A 16,611-nucleotide genomic window follows, 5' to 3' on the forward strand; every position below is an offset into this window, starting at 1 on the left:
AAAGTATAGAGAGAGACAGGAGATGGTTGGCAAGAAAGAGAGGGGAACAGAGAGAGAGAGAGCGAGGGTAGAGAGTAGAGTTCATTTAATATCATTCATATGCCATTATTTTTATGGATTTTGAAGCAGCGAGCAACCCTTTTGAAGAAGAGACATCCTCTTGTAACTAAAAACTTCAATACCTATGTGTGTGTGAGTATCTGTGTTTGTGTTTGGAGTATCTGTATCTGTTAGTGCGCCTGCTCGGCCTGCTTTCAAAATTGGCGCGCATTTTTCAGCCTTCAGTTTCGACCTTTTGAACTCTTCCCACAAAATGAGGGTGACTCTCTCTCTCTCTCTCTTGCTTTTTCCCCCCTCTCTTTCTAGCGAGGGTGTCGCATATGTTTTCAAGTGCACTTCAATTACAAAAAAAGAAAAAAAAGGAAAAATAGAATACTTACAACTGCAGCTGTATTTTCCAAGGGCTGTTTTAACCCCCACCCACTATATATGTATACCCCCCCTCCCCTCTTAGTGATCATGCACTCGATTACATCGTAGGGTAGGTCAATTATTTTCCATAATATTATCTTTCATTTGGTTAAGCATTATGCTAATCATCTCCGAGCTTCTCATGTGAACACAGAACAGGGTACAGAGGGAAAAAAAAAGATACAAAATGCAAAAGAAAATGTACTTACTATATAAGGGAAAAGGGGAGGGAGGGTGAAGAAGGGGGAAGACGGGAAGACCAGAAGACTGGAAGACCAAGACGATCATCATGTGGAAAACGTCGCTCAACTGTGAACATTTTTCCTTCTTTTTTTTTCACTTGGCGGTTCACTTGTTTCTTCAAAAACTCTTAATTCTAAAAAAAAAAAAAATAAGAAATATTTATACCAGGTGTTAAATAAATTATAATTCTTTAAAGGGTTTAAGAGTATTTTTATTTAGGATTTTTATAGGGGGTTATAGAGGTTTTTATTTTATATTTTAATATTAGATGTATCCTTTTTTATTTTTAGTATTTTAATAGTGGGGAAAATAGTCTTTTTTCTGGTATTTAAAAAAAATATTATTTTTCTTCTAGAAAATTTTAAAAAATATTTAGAAGAAAAGTATATTTGAGCTCTTAATATACCTTTAATTTTTTCCATATTTTTTACTCAATAATCTCCTATTTAAAATCTCCTAAAAACAAACATAAATATCACTCATTATATTCCTAATTTTTGACATTTTCTGCCTCACTTTAAATTCCTTAAAAAACAAAAACCCTGAAAGACAAAAAACAAAAACCAGAAAACTAAACCATCAATCAGTAAAAACCATAAACCACATTCCCAGACCCCCTCCCTAAAATATATAGTACATATTTCAGTTTCCTTAACAATATCCCTCTAATCCGAAATCTATTTCAACATATGTTGCAATAACAATTTTTTTTCTAATTTTTTTAGACCACAGAAACCACAAACTTCCTCCCTCTATAAGTTCCATGCAACAAATTACAGGGGTGGGGTTAGAAAAAGGGGGGTGTCCAACTAAAGAGATATAACATTTAATTTTCTATTATTTTATTTTTTATTATTTTTTTTTTATTTATTTTTTTTGCTATCACTGGCGACAGTGGCCTATTAATCTATCAAAAGCTTTCAGGCGCTTCAAAGAAACATAGATAGAAAAAGCTAGATATATAGTAAAAGAAAGAGAAAGAAAGAGGGGTAGGGAGGGAGGGGGGAAGGCAACAAAAATTCCATGCCACATAACCCAAAAAGAGCAAAGAAAGAGGTTTGCTGCCTCAGCTGCTGCTGCTGCTGCTGCTTCTGCTGCTGCTGTCTTGTCGTCGGTTCCCACACTCGTTTATTCGTTTTACGACTTGGCTGCCCCTGCCCCTGTCCCTGCCCCTGCCACAGCTCCAGCCATGCCACGCCCCACTGCTCCACCGCCTCTCTTCGAGACGATCGAGCTGCGGCTACTTTTTCATTAACACTTTACAATCTTTCCGCATTTTGTTGCCTTGCTGCCCCCCCTGCCTCTGCTGCTGCTGCTGCCTCTGTTGTTACAACGCCTCTGCATGCCACCATATATCTCCCTTTTGGCGGTGCCCCCTTTTGGCCACCTCGTCTATTATCGGCTTCTTGAACAATTGTGGTCAAAATAATAATACAAAATAATATACATTTTTTAGGGGGGTTTTTAGGTCAGAAAATGCAAAATAGAGACAATTACCAAGTTTTCTAAATATTTAAACTATTTTTAAAAAAAATTTTATATTTATTTTTAAAAGATTTCTTAAAGAAAATATTGAAACATAAAAATTAATCAAAAATAGCCAGAATTTGTGACAAAAAACTAGACTGTTTTTTTTAATCAATATTTTATATAAATTTTAAACTCACAAGAAAAATATTTGTAAAATATTTAAATTGCTTTTTTTTTTTACATTTTTAAAACAAATTAAGGTTAAGAAACCTATATTTTTTTTTTATTAAAAAACACCTATTATTGCCACCCCACTTGTGTATTTTGTTCTCCATTCTTTTCTATTTGCCATTAACATTACATTTATGTAGGTAAAGTATTTATATACTTCACCCCCGCATCTTAATTTTTTTTTGTATTTTATTTTTATTACTCTTTTTTTATGCGACACACCCACGCAGTAATTTGTAAACAATTGATGAACAATTTTGTTTTTTAATGAATGGGTCGATGATCGTTGAAAGCTTGGCTTCTTGGCTTGGAAAATGGCTTATCAAAAAAATGCATTTTTATATTTTGCGACGCAAAAATGCATTCATTATCTTACATACTATTGTTTATGCATTAAAAGCATAAAGAATAATATTAAATGATAATAATATTTAAATAATACTATTATTTAGAGGCAACCTAATTTCACAATTATTTTTTGATAAATTTTTTAATTGCAATTTTTGACGAAATAGTCACAAAACAAAAATTAAATAATAATAATTTTAAGAAAAGGAAGCCTGAGAAAAAAGTTGAAAATTTAAGATAAGACTGGGTCGGGAAGCCTGCGGGAATTATGATTGTTTATGGAAGAAAGATAACACTCCCCCCAGGGATCCAATAAAGTTTCAGATTTCAGTAGCATTTATAAAAAAATTTATAGTAGCAGTAGTAATAAAAAAAAAAAGGAAGAATTTCTACGAAAATATTTATATTTTTAATATTTAATATTTTCTCATATTTTGTATTTTATCTATTTTTTAAAAAATAGTATCTGCACCACTTGTTGGCATTCTTGCTGATATGTTTTTATTTATTTTTTGCTTATTTATTTTATATATTTTTTTTCTGTTTATAATTTTTTTTTTTCGCTAGAGAAAAGCGTGAGAAATTTTTGGCCGTGGTTTGGTTTTTTGTTGCTGTTTTTCTTGTTTTAGTTTTCTTGTGTTTGTTGTTGTTGTTTGTTTTAGTTGTCGCAGCTGTTGTTGCTTATTATGCTGATAGCGTTGCTACTTTTTTTTGTTTTTGTTTCTTCAACCATTGTTGTTTTAAATTCATATTACTTTTTGTTGTAGTTTTTTTTTTAGTGCGGTAATGCGAAAAATTTAAATTCGATAAGCGCCGAACTGGGTCTGACTTGATTATTGTCTTTAGGGCTTTGAGGTTTTTGTTGTTATTAAATTGAATAAAAAAGAAATTAATATAAACAAAAAATGTAATAAAAAACTTAATGTATGTTAATTGATTTTTAGACAAGTTGTAATTATCACAAAGGGAAGCTTTTTGGTTTTTTATTAAATGGGTTTTAATTTGGACTTATTAGTGGTTAGTTTTGGGTAAGGATGTTTATGAAAATTATGAGATTATTTTAAAATAATTTCTTTTACATTTATTTCTGTCTTTTTGCTTCAGAAACACTTTATATTTCGTCTTATAACTTCTAAGAATTGCTTAAAAAACTGCCTTCCTTCCTCTTATATTTCATAAAATTATCCTCAAAAGCTTCATAATGTTTTCTCAACAACCTCTATAAAATATACCATTATAATACCTTTTAAAAATTATGCAAAAAAAAGTATAACATTTTCCTGGCTTCAATCACTTTTTCATTGCCTTGAATATCCACTTTGTAAGCTCTGGTAAAAAAAAAATGGAAATAACTTGGTTTTATTACTTGCAACATTTAGTGGGATTTCCTGTCATTTTCATCGATCACAATCACGGATATTTGCAAGTCACAGTCACGCCTGCTTTCATCGTTGATTGTAAAATGTCGTGACTCGATTTTCCGCCCCACAACAGAAACAAAAAAAACAAAAATCAAACTAAAAACTAAAAACCAAAAAAAAAAAAACAAAAAACAAACAAGAAATAAGAAACCAACGAACCATCCATCTAACTAAGCAAGTAACCATCCAACTAACTACATATCTCCATTACACATATCGCTGAGCAGGTTTAATTAGGTCTTAACTCGGTTCGGTTCGGTTCGGGCCAAGTCAAGCAATTAACAGCTCATTTGTTCGCAGTGCAGGCATCGCTGTCTGCTTAAATGCCGCATAAATACCAGCCCAAAAAAAAAATAACAAAATACGTTAATTTTACATGTGAACTAAATCACACGCAATAAAAAAAAAATCAGACAAAAAAAATGCTAGTACCTGAAAAATCTTTTCACGCTCGGTCGATGAAGCGTTTTAAGCGCCGAAGCTTGTTGATGCCAGAGTGGCTTTTTGCTGTCTCTTTTTAACAGTCATGCCCACCTCTCTTTCACACTTTTTTTTTTTAAATTGTGTGTGTTTTTTTTTTCTGCCAAATTAATTAAAGAGGAACCACACCTATTTAAGCCTAGTTCCCTAATTGTTAAATCAAGCGGGACAGTTGTTTTTATTTTAAGAGGGTTTTTTTTTTGTATTTTATTTAATAGTTCAAGAGGGTTAAAAAAATTGTAATTTTAACAGAAAACAAATCAAGGATTTAAAAACCAAATTTTTAAACTAAAAAAGGATATACAATTTACAATATTTCTTAGAAAGAAAAGTTGAAAAAAAAACTATAAAAAATATATACTTCTAAAATATAAATCAAAGAATGAAATCAACTATAAAAATGGAAAAATAAATATTTTTTAGACCCCCTAAAACTTGATCCCAATAAAAAATAGCAATTGCAAAGCCAATTACATTTTATGATTGCTCTTTTAGATTTATGTCATTTTGTTTGTTTCTTTTCACCCCCTTATTTTATTTTTTGCATAATTTTTTTTTAAAATTTTTTTTTTTTTTTTTACACTAATTGAGGTCAATTAGTTTACACACAAAAAGCCACAACACACACACAGTGAGCTGAAAAAGTCAGTGAACAAATGAAGACAATCAAATGCAGAGCATGCCACTGCAACCTCATATTTTTTGCATAAATTTTTGCAATATTATTATGCACACACGGCCTGTGACTCAATACAGTTTTATATATATATTTTTTATTATTTATTTGCCTTCTTCATCGGTTTATTTATGTATTGTCATTAGCCTGTTAATCAGGCCCCCCTTTTTATTGTCCATATATTGCATATATCTTTTGTAAGTATCTGTTTGTGCTGAGTATCGGAGTATCTGTATCTTGGAGATTTATGCCACGTCTTTTCCACAAGCCATCGATCATCAATGTTTCAAGGAGTCAGACAGGCACTGAGAGAAAATTATAGGAAAAAATATACATATATTTTAATAATAATAAAATATTAACTTGAAATATTCCCCTTTAAAACATCTTTTTATTTAATTTATAAATTTTATTTATGAAACTACTTCAAGTTTAATATATTTATGACCATAAATTGTTTAAAAATCACTTCTTAATAGCAAAAATAAATATTATTTAATCATAAACCTAAATAAATAAAAAAAAATATTTCCCAAAATCGATTGGATTTTCCGCAACTCCCTGAAGCTTTAAATTCTTGTGGCTTATGCCCAGGGACAGTGGCCACTCATTGTACCCTCCTGGGGCGGGAGCATGGGTTAAGGGGTAGAGCCCTCCCCCCACCACCCATGGCTGTGTCGGCAGACAAAGCGATTTATTTATCTCCGGGCTTGACGGGGGCAATCAAAACTTATTGTCGTCGCCTCGAAAATGAACCCGAGAGCCGCTGATTTGGGTTTCGCTTCTCCTATAATATATATATATGTGTTTTTTTTTTTTTTTAGCAGGGGCAGGAAATCGCCACACGCCCAATTAGCAAACATATAGCCCCGCACACACATATCTTTATAAATAAATTCATATTTATTTTTTTTTTTTTTTGTGGAAGAACCTCCAGAGGTTGGCGCGGCTTCGTTTGTTTAATTTTCTGTGTCTGTTGTCAGATATTCGTATATATCATTTTATTTTTGCATTTATTTTTTTCAATGGAATAAGCATAATTTGTTCTATTTATTTGATTTCATTGCACAAGTTTCAATTTACACTCACTCGCAGAGGGAGCCAAGGGGGGGGGACTTACTTTCTTATCCGAAAAATACGGAATATTATATAGAATTTCTGCAACGCTGGCGCAGTTCAAGTGCAGTGAACTTTTCGTCTGTGATTGCCACTAGTCGTAGTTGATTTTCTTTTTTTTTTTTTATAAATAAGAGGAGAAAAAAAAAAACAACGAACAATGATGACTTTGACATGCCGCCCGTTTGCCCTTAAAAGGCATCTTACAGATACAAAGATACTCGCCACAAAGATACAAGAAATCTTCTCCAACAAGTAGAATGTTTTCCCTGTCTTGTCTTCTGTCTTGTCGTTTTCTGCAACAATGTGGCATGTTAAGTAGACATAAATGGGCGACAAGTTGGCCAGAACCATAGAGCCACAAGAGTTGGCTTTTCTTGACCATATTTCTTGACCAAAAAAAAAAAAAAAAATTTATCAACATTTTGTATTAAAAGTACCATCTCTAATTATCCTTTTAGATACTGCCCTGGTGTCCGTTTCCTGTACGAGTGTTGGCTGCCAAAATGGCGGCACCTGCATCACCAAAAACAATGGCAAAACATTCTGCGCGTAAGTACCTCTTCTATCCTATACATTTCATAAGGAATATTATCCGATTTGCATACGTCAATCAAAAGACACTTCAAGGACACTCTCCGAAGACAGTCTTCGGATGAGAAACGCACGACAAAATAATAATAAAAAAAAAACATCGAAGAAAATGTTTATACAGACTTTCAATTTAAGTTGAAATTCGTCTAGACGGGAAGAGACAAAGGAGGAAGAAATAAAAAAAAAGAGGCAAGTTTTTCAAAACTGGCCAGACAAAGGCGCCCGCACAATCCTCGATGGATGTGATGTCTTTGATTCAGGCACTGAGAGAAAAGGGGGGCAAGGTTGTTAAAGAAAAAGATAAAAGAAAAGTTAAATAATGTTAGAGTAATAGGCATAACTCTTAAATGAGTTGGGGAAAAGCTTAAAAATATAATTTAAAATATTATATAAACAATTTCCGAAGAGAAAAATAAATAAAAACTTAAAAAAAAGTATGAGAAAATGTTTAAAAAATAAATAAATAATTAAAAATCCCTATAATTAAGCTTAGGCCAAGTTTACTTTTTATTCTTGACCCTAGAGTCCTAGAATTCTCAAGCAGTTCTATCAGAAAAGGTTTTATTTTTGATGTCTTAGACCTAGACCCTATGATTCCCAATCGCTTCTAAAAATGAGAAGTTTTAAGAAAAAATCTCTTGAAAAAGGAGCTACTTTTAAAGGTTGTCTTAGGAAAAAGTTTATATAGAAGTCTAATACTTTTTTTTATGATTAATAATATCTTTTATTTTTCCCTGTGTATTACTTTTAGAGTCTTTCGAGTCTCTTAGTTTGAGTTTTTAGCTTGCAATCTCCTGTGTCTTCTGTGGATCAAATCAAATCGGGCTCGTTGTCGAGCGACATTCCTGGCAAATCGCTTTGAACCCAAAAACGACTCAGTCTCTGGGCTCTGGGAGTCTCCTCTGTATTTTTTTTATTTTTTTCTTTTTAAAGTTCGTGCCTTGGACGGGGTTTCGCATGATTTTTCACTCGTTTCGCCTCGTTTTTGGGTTTCTACGTATATATTCCCTCCAGTATCTTGTTGTTTCTGTTGTCTTATTTGGACGTATTTGTATTTTTTGTCTATTTATGTGTTTTTTTTTTTTGTGTTGTCTCTGCAATAAATCAAATGCGGCCAAAAACAAACGGCACGTACGCAACGCATAACTCTGCTTGAGTTATTATAAATAGAGAGTCCATGTCCCAGAAGTTCGGGTAGAGAGTTGGCGGGTTAAAACGATCCGGAGCGTATATATCCATATCCATATATTTTGACAGACTGTCGTCAACAATTTTTACGAGTCTGTGAAGCGGGCCACAGTCCTCAGACCCCAAAAAGTCAGTTAAAAAACGGTCAAAAATACAAAAATACTGAAGGAGAGGCAGAGACGACATGCCATGGCATGGCATGGTATAATTAAAAATCATTGCAAGAACTCACATAACGTATAAAAAACGTAATAAAAACCATAAAAAACAGATCGAATTGCATTCCATTTGACAGAGTCATGATCGGTTGGTTCTGTCAGAAGAGAGATGGAAGATTATTTTATGGATCTTATAAAAAATAGATAGATTTTAGGGCTTAAAAAACTAGAAACTTTATAGTATTATATATTTTATTATTTATTTTATGGGAATAATTTCTTCAAGATGAACTCAGTCTATGCTCTGTTCTGTGAAGATCAAATACCGTTTTCTAAACAAGGCTTCTTTCTTCTGACCAATTCTTCTCTGGTAGCCGAGATTACACATGTCAAACGATCTCCGTTTCTTCTGCAACTATCTTTGGGCAATTACATAAAAGCTTAGCTCTAACTCTAAACTCTTAGTGTCTTTGCTTGGCTTTCTTGGCTTTTTAAGTCTTTTAGTCTTTTAGTCTTTTATTTTTTTTTGTTTTTGTGATGATCATCAAAGGCACGATCAAGCCAATGGCCATGTGTATATATTGCCCTCTCTTTCAGATGCTATCGCTCTGCCTCTTTCTCTCTGGCTTTCTGCATGATCGGGATTGTAGTTTTATTTTTTTTTCTCCGATTTTTTTTTTTGTTTTTTGTGCGAGGCGATAAGATCGCTTTGAACTTTTGTCTTGAGCTTGAGCTATTAGTGGCCTCTCTTTCTACCTTGTATACCTCTCCACTCTCCACCGTCTCTTTCCCCATCGGATCGTATTTTTAGTTGATCCATGTTTGATCCATTTACCACATTGTCTTGATTTGGAATTGCTCTGGTTCAGAGCTCAATGATTATGTTTCCTTTGGCTTTTCTTTCTCTCGTATCTCCAGTTTTTGGCCAAAAAAAAAAAAGAGAAAAAAAGTCTTATTTGGCTTTTACGATCAAGAGAGGTGGATAGTTTTTTTTTTTCTTTTCTGTATTTTTGTTTTGGCTGTCTTCTTGTTTGTTTAATTGACTTGATTGCTACAGTTTGATGCAGTTTTTCACGACAAACGTCCATTTTTGTTGATTTTTTCCCCCTCCCCCCCCCCCCCTGTTGTGGCTTATCCATGTCAAATGTCATGTCTTCTCTTTACTTTTTTTTATTTTTTTGTTCAATTATATGAGTCTCGTTCAGAACAATGAGTTTGATTTATATGGCAAAATGAGAAAAACGGTTACAAAAAAAAAACACCGAACACAAAACCGAAATAAAAAAAGCCACAAAAGCATTTCTTACTTGCGGTTTATGACATGTTAATGAGCAGCAACATTTCTACTTGAGTCTTTTGGAGATACATCTTGGGCGGAAATTTTCGTTTGATGTTCGAAAACGATCGCTGCTCTAACTGCTTTTTATTTGTGGCTTTATGATGAGTCAGTTGGCCAAGAAAACAAGAAATGACAGAGAAAGCTAATAAAAAAATGCATTTTAAAAAATGTTTAAAAATTATTTTAAAACTTAAAAAATAGAAATTTAATTTCAATATCCTTTATCTCTTTAGTTTTATATTTTATTTATGAATTTCTTAAGCCAGAAAGTGAATTAACTTTCTTGTGAGAAAAAAAAAATTGTTCTTCAATAATTCAAGTTCGTTGCCTAAGTCTTTTGTTTAATTGCACTTTTAAGTGCTGCTTCTTCCTATTATTTTTTTTTTCTTATTTTTTTTTTTCAAAACACACACACACTACACACTCATACACTCTGAAAACAATCCAGAATAATTTACGTTTTTTATTTGAACTCTTCGCTCACACGCCTTTGCACTTGAAAATGTTCTTTTGCTTTCTTTTCTTCTACCTACTACCTACTTCTTCTTCTTTGATTCTTTTCTTTTCTTGAAAAAGAAAAAATAAAGAGGGAAGGTAGAAGAAAAGCATTATTTCCAAGCTGCAATTACTTTAATTAACTGATCATTAAGCACATTGGACATGGAGTTACGGTCGAAAATCCAAAGGAAATGACAATGGAAAATCGTATTCAAGGAAATTTTCATCCCAAATGTGGATGACACATTTTATTTTGTAGCGGCCATTTTTTATTTAATATATATATAGTTTATATATATATATTTCATCCTTTGGATGCTTAAAAGTTTCGAAGTTCGAACTGAAAACTTGTTTGCAACCTGCTCTGATTGCTTTTCTGTGTTACACAAGTTGCTGCTCCCAAAGAAACGGCAAAAAAAGGAGGGAAAAATAAAACTAAAAAAAAAAAACAAGGGAAGAGTGCAGGCCATCCAAGGAGGAGATCTTGGAGTAAAGGGAGAGAAATATTTAGGAGAAAATATATATAAAATATTAATAATTTTCAAAAAATAAATAGTTCTTCAAGTTTGAACCAGGCTACTACTTTTTGTTTTAATTTAATTTTGTTTTATAAATTTAATTGAGTTTCTCCCCTTTAATTTCTTCAAGTGTCTTCCAAAAGCGTAGCGAATATTTATTGTGCTTTCCGTTTGCATTTTACATTCTTTTCTTTTTTTTCTTGTTTTTATTTTTAAAGTTTTTTGTTGTTTTGGAAACCCTTTTATGCTCTACGTTTTGCACCCATTTTGTATTTTTTTTTTTTATATTTATTTTGCAGTCGAGGCGTTGGCGTACAAAATTCCTTTAGCCAGGTTTTCGTTTTTTTTTTTTGTCGGTTTTTTCAGTTGGCCTCCTCTCTTGGCCAAATTAAAACGTTTTATTGAAACTCAATTAAGTCGCGCATTCTCACGAAACTCTGGAAATCATTTCGATGATGAACACAATAATGATGATGATGGCCAGAGAAGAAAAAAATATAAAAAAAAAGAAGGCAAAATGTTAATTATTCGAATGTGGAATGATGCATTACATAAAAATCTGTAGCTTTGGTAGCTTTTGTGTGTCGTCGCGTCTTCTTCTCTCGTCATAACTTCCATAACTCAGGCGAAAAGATTTTCCCAGGCTTACATCTCTTAATTATGCACCACGAGCATGGGTATTTCTTCTCTATATGGAAAAAGTATTTTCATTTCATCACACCCAGTCACAGATATCGAAATTTGTTTACTTAACCAAGATAATTAGTGTTTCTTTAGATATTTTTTTGAAGGTGTGACAAAAAATTAGAAGGGAAAATAGGTCTGGGAAGAAGGTTAATAAAAGAGAATATTATTACCAATTTTTAGATTTGGAAACTTTTAAGCTAAAAACTAAAAAAGCATAACTATAAAAATTATCTAAACACTACCTTAAAAAGAAAGCTTGAACCTCTTCTCCCAAAACTACATTTCTTTTATGATTATGATTGCGCAATGGAATTTGTTCAGGTTTTTAGGGGAATCTACAACCTGTATTCTGGTTTAATATGTTCTTTGTATTCATCATGTGTACCTGGCTTCGAAAAATAAACCATTTGATGGAAAAATGTCAGAAATGCATGTCTTCTTACCTGCCACAACTGAGCAAACAATGGAAAATCAAATACAAAAAAAAAACCCTAAATCTTCGAACAAACAGCAGCTGGAAATCGAAATGGAAAAGTGGAAAAATAGAAACAGAACGGAAAGAAAATTCTTTTGGCTGTAAAATTAGTCAGGGGGTTCGAGTTCTCCATTGTTCTGATCTAAGGGGAACAGCTAAACAAATACCGAATGTCTGGATGGGAAAGGAGAATGGCTGATGAAAGTGAGGGGGAAAAGCAAAGGGAGAGGATACTACGTTTCGAGTCTTGGGCGTGTTGCACCTGCGCAGGAAAAACAAATGTGCTTGCAGGCAGTTTTCACATGAAAAACTAGAAAATAGATAAGCCAAAAAAATAGGAAAATTATAACAGAGGTTTATAATTTTTTTATATATTTTTTTTAAGAGATTAAGGTCTGAAATATATTAATAAATATTTAAATCACCTGTTTCTGGGAATAAAAACAAAGATTATTTAGTTTATATTATTTTCCACTAATTAAATAAATCATTAAATAAATATAGAAAAATTCCCGAAACAAATTCATTTAAAAACATTGTTGCAACAGTTTTTAAAAACATCTCTCTGATCTATTAATGAGATCAAAGTTTATAAACTGCAGAAGCTTATCAAAAATGTTTCTAATTAGCTTAAAACCAGCATCATGTTTGTAATATTTTAGTCTTATCAGCAAAATGGGAAGTCCCAATACAAAAAATGCAAAAAAAAAACCTCTCTCTGAATGCAAAGTCTTTGAGATCGAAGTGTTTGATTTGTGGGAATTATGCTTTAATTGGATGCTTTTTATTTTTTTTGTCCGAGCACTTGGCTTGGCGATTTTTTTTGCAGCGATAAGCATTTTCTCCCTCTGATTTTTTTTCCTTGGAATTGTTTTTTGCAAAGATCAGCTAAAAAGCATTTAAAGATAGCTTTGTTTAGAAAACAAATAGAAATGATTTATTTTTAGTAGAAAAAAAAAATAAATAATAATTTTTAACAGTGCATTTGGAACGTGTGAATTGTCTTGAGTGAAATTAGATACTCGAAAACATAAAACCCATAACGAGATGTTTTAGTTTTTGTTGTTTGTGTGGCTCTGGAAGCCATATGTTCAAGCTGCATAGATGAATGATCATCGGGCGATGACATTAAATCATTTGGCTCGAAGTATAGTAGTAGCCTCCTAGAAATCCCCACAACCCAAATCCATTCGATACGAGCTGCTGTGGTTACCCATTCAGATTCATTCAATCGAACGATCGTGAGAAGCATAAAAATAACTATATTTATATTGTATATAAAAAAAAAATATATCTATATGTATTAGTATAATTCATATTCACTCTGGGGCATTGGCTCGTTGGGAGTTATGATTGTGAATAAACCGCAAATTGAGTTGCGAATGGAGAGAGATACGGATGCAAGATACAAGAGTGCTGCAGACTTGCATACACAGATACAGATACAGATACGATCTGAGATAGATCTATGAACCATTTTCTCACGAGCATAGATTTTTTTTAGTTCATTGATTTTGGTTAGTGAGTTATTTAAATATGGATTATAGTTTTTAGAGAGGTTGTAGTTATTAAATTCAATTTAAGAGTGACCAATTTTGGAGGAAATCAAAAAAGGACTAAAGGATCTATGTTTTAGAAGAGCATAGAGTGACCAGATTTCAGTAAGGATTAAAAGGGACTAAAGGATTTGTGATTTTTTGAGGACTTTTATTTAAAACTTTATTTCTTTTTCCTATTAAGGCTTAAATTTAATAATTATCATTATGATTGCCCTAAAAAAATTCCATTTTCTTCACGTGACAAAGTGTGAGTCATTCCTCTTGCCAAGGAGCTCTCTAAAAAGACCAAAAATGTGAGCCAGCTGAGGACAAAGGGGGCCTACAATGCTTAGGAGATAAAAAGCCAGGGAAACACACACACACACAGAGGCACAACACCATAGCACACCCAGTGGCTGGCTGCCTTGGTTTATTTGCCAATGCGAGTCACGTTTTCTTCGGTCTACCTGTCTCTTTCACACCGCTCTATACCCGTCTCTATCCAACCTGCTGGACTTTAAAAAACGAGTTACCAACAACTTCCAACTCTTAACTTGAACTAAGCACTCAGATAGGCTTGTTTATAAATTATTTTAATCATTTTTTTTTCATTAATTTTTAATTTAAGAAATTTTTTGCACTAAAAATTATATTTTAAATATATTTAAAAAAAAAAAAAGAAAACGTGAAAAAAACAGAGAACTCTCATTTCTTGTTCAGGTTTTGGGACATTTTATTATTTATTAATTTTAAAATATTAATAATATTTTTTTTTTAGTGTAACATAGTTTCTTCTTTCACCACAGCTACTGTTATTTTTTTTTGTTTCTACTCGTAATTCTCTCTAAAAATTTCCAAACTGTCTTCGATTAGGATCGACAGACTTTAAATTTTTAGGCAGGGCCCCGCCAAACAGATTTCCAGATCCCCTACCCCTACTTCCACCACCTGCCCCCCGATTGCTACAAATTAATGCTAAATCTAAAGCATTTTCACACACTTGTAACGGGAAGTAGCAGCAGCAAAAAATAAAAAATAAAATAAAGGAGAGAGAAGGAAAAGCTGTTTTTCCTCCGATGGTCCAGCAACTACCTCGGATTTCCCCTCTCGAGTAACATCTTTGGCTTTTTTTTTTTTTGCACCACCAGGTTGGTCAGCAGCCGCCTTAATGATTATTCATTGCCTGTTGGCTCTGTGGCTGCTGTGCTGCTGCACTGGAAAAAAGGGGGTTTTTAATAAAAGAAATTAAACTATATACAGTAGGGAGTAATTATGGAGGAGGGGATATGATTAAAAAGGCGAGAAAATGTGTCTTATTTTAGTCCTAAGGCTTAGGGTTCGACTCTGCTTTGGTTAGATTTTGTTTTTAATATTTTAACCCTTAAAATTTATAGTAGTATACTGAGTAGTATTTTTTTTATTAACTTTTTTCCCTTAAAAATCCAAATATTATTTTATTTTAAGTCTTATTCTTTACCCCATTTTTTTCTCACTGCACTTGCAATGCGTGTAATTTTCTCATTGCAACCAAAAGTGGCATAAGAAGAAGAAGAAGCTGTTGGCCAAGAAGAAGAGACTTTGTTGAGTGGAGCGTATGATAAAAAAAAAAAAAAATAAAGAAAAAAAATTTAATATGCAATCAAGATCGCGCACAAATTACCGTACATAAAAATTGTTTTCTCAAGGGAAAAGTAACAATAACAACAACTGGGAGTGGAGAATCACCGGAGAAGAGAGTCTTCAGAGTCTTCAATGGTTGTGGAAGTATATTGTTCCATCATAATGTCATTACTCAACCAATTTGTAGTAGTTATTGTCTTGTATTTGTGGGAAAAATCATTGATCGTGTTATAGAATGATTTTCTAATCATTTCTTCTTATAGAAAAAAATCGCAAAAAAAAAAAATTTTGATATCTTTTGATATCTGAAAGCCTGTCAAGAGCGATATGAAAGTGGTTAAAGACTTCAAGGAGCTGGAGGCAAAGCTGGACGGAAATGAGGCTACTTTGTCAGCTTTAACACCTCGGAGCTGAGAAGTCCGAAGCTTGGGATTTATCGGCCAGCGCCGATCTGGTCGAAATGCCTCTGAAGTTGGAAACGGCGACGGCGACTAAGCCGACAAGTCCATAAAACTAACTAAAGCATATGAGTGTTGAAAGACACTGAAAGAATATATATTTAATTAATTTTTATTTATCGATATAATCGATTTAAAATCGATTTCTTATTGATAGTTTTGTTTTTATATCTTAACCTTAAAATAACCTTAATTTGGATGATTTTTTTTCACTGTTTTAATTTGAATCCCCCATCTCTAGCTATAGAAAACCGCTAATCGCAACTGTATCTAAATTTTTGTATCTTTTTTTTTCGCCTTTCCAGTTGCGATCCACATTATGTCGGCGACTACTGTCAGCACAGGAATCCATGCACTTCGGTTCGCTGCCAGAATGGCGGCACTTGTCAGGTGATCTTTCGCAACGGTCGTCCCGGCATCTCCTGCCAGTGTCCTTTGGGCTTCGAGCAGTCCTTGTGCGAGATAGCAGTGCCGAATGCCTGCGATCGTGTAAGATGCCAAAACGGTGGCACTTGCCAACTGAAGACCCTGGAGGACTACACCTGTTCGTGTGCTAATGGTTATACAGGTGGGGTTTTTTTATTTAAATTTATAAATCTATATTATATTTTTATATATTTTCTATTAATTAATATTTTAGGTGATCACTGTGAGACAAAGAATCTGTGCGCTAGTTCGCCTTGTAGGAATGGTGCCACCTGTACCGCCCTGGCCGGAAGCAGTAGCTTCACCTGCACCTGTCCGCCAGGATTCACGGGTCACACCTGTTCCGAGGACGTTGAGGAGTGCCAATCGAATCCCTGCAAGTATGGCGGCACCTGTGTCAACACCCATGGCTCTTACCAGTAAGTGTGACCATCTTTTTTTTTCAAAACAGCCTTAACAAAAACAGCCAGACTAAAGCCTTAACTCGTAAATAATTGAATTCCAATTAGTTTCGTTTGTTTAATTCCCTTAATTACATGAACAAAACACTCGTAAAATTCAATTTGAATATCAATCGATTTGCCGCCAAAAATCCGATCACCGATCGCCCAATAAATCGAAATGTCAGCGGATGTGATAACTCAACTTCCAGTTGA

General features: G+C 33.2%; 1 protein-coding gene across 1 annotated transcript in view; it reads left to right on the forward strand.

The window, feature by feature from the left end:
• LOC6502352 (neurogenic locus Notch protein) overlaps positions 1 to 16,611 on the forward strand; it is a 37,758-nt gene that overhangs the window by 8,260 nt on the left and 12,887 nt on the right. Inside the window, 3 exon segments of the mRNA XM_032451944.2 lie at positions 6,918 to 7,008; positions 15,835 to 16,097; positions 16,170 to 16,374. Of these exon segments, the coding sequence (XP_032307835.1) occupies positions 6,918 to 7,008; positions 15,835 to 16,097; positions 16,170 to 16,374 (559 nt within the window).

The sequence above is a fragment of the Drosophila ananassae genome, chromosome XR (genome assembly GCF_017639315.1).
Source record: "Drosophila ananassae strain 14024-0371.13 chromosome XR, ASM1763931v2, whole genome shotgun sequence".
Taxonomy (NCBI): domain Eukaryota; kingdom Metazoa; phylum Arthropoda; class Insecta; order Diptera; family Drosophilidae; genus Drosophila; species Drosophila ananassae.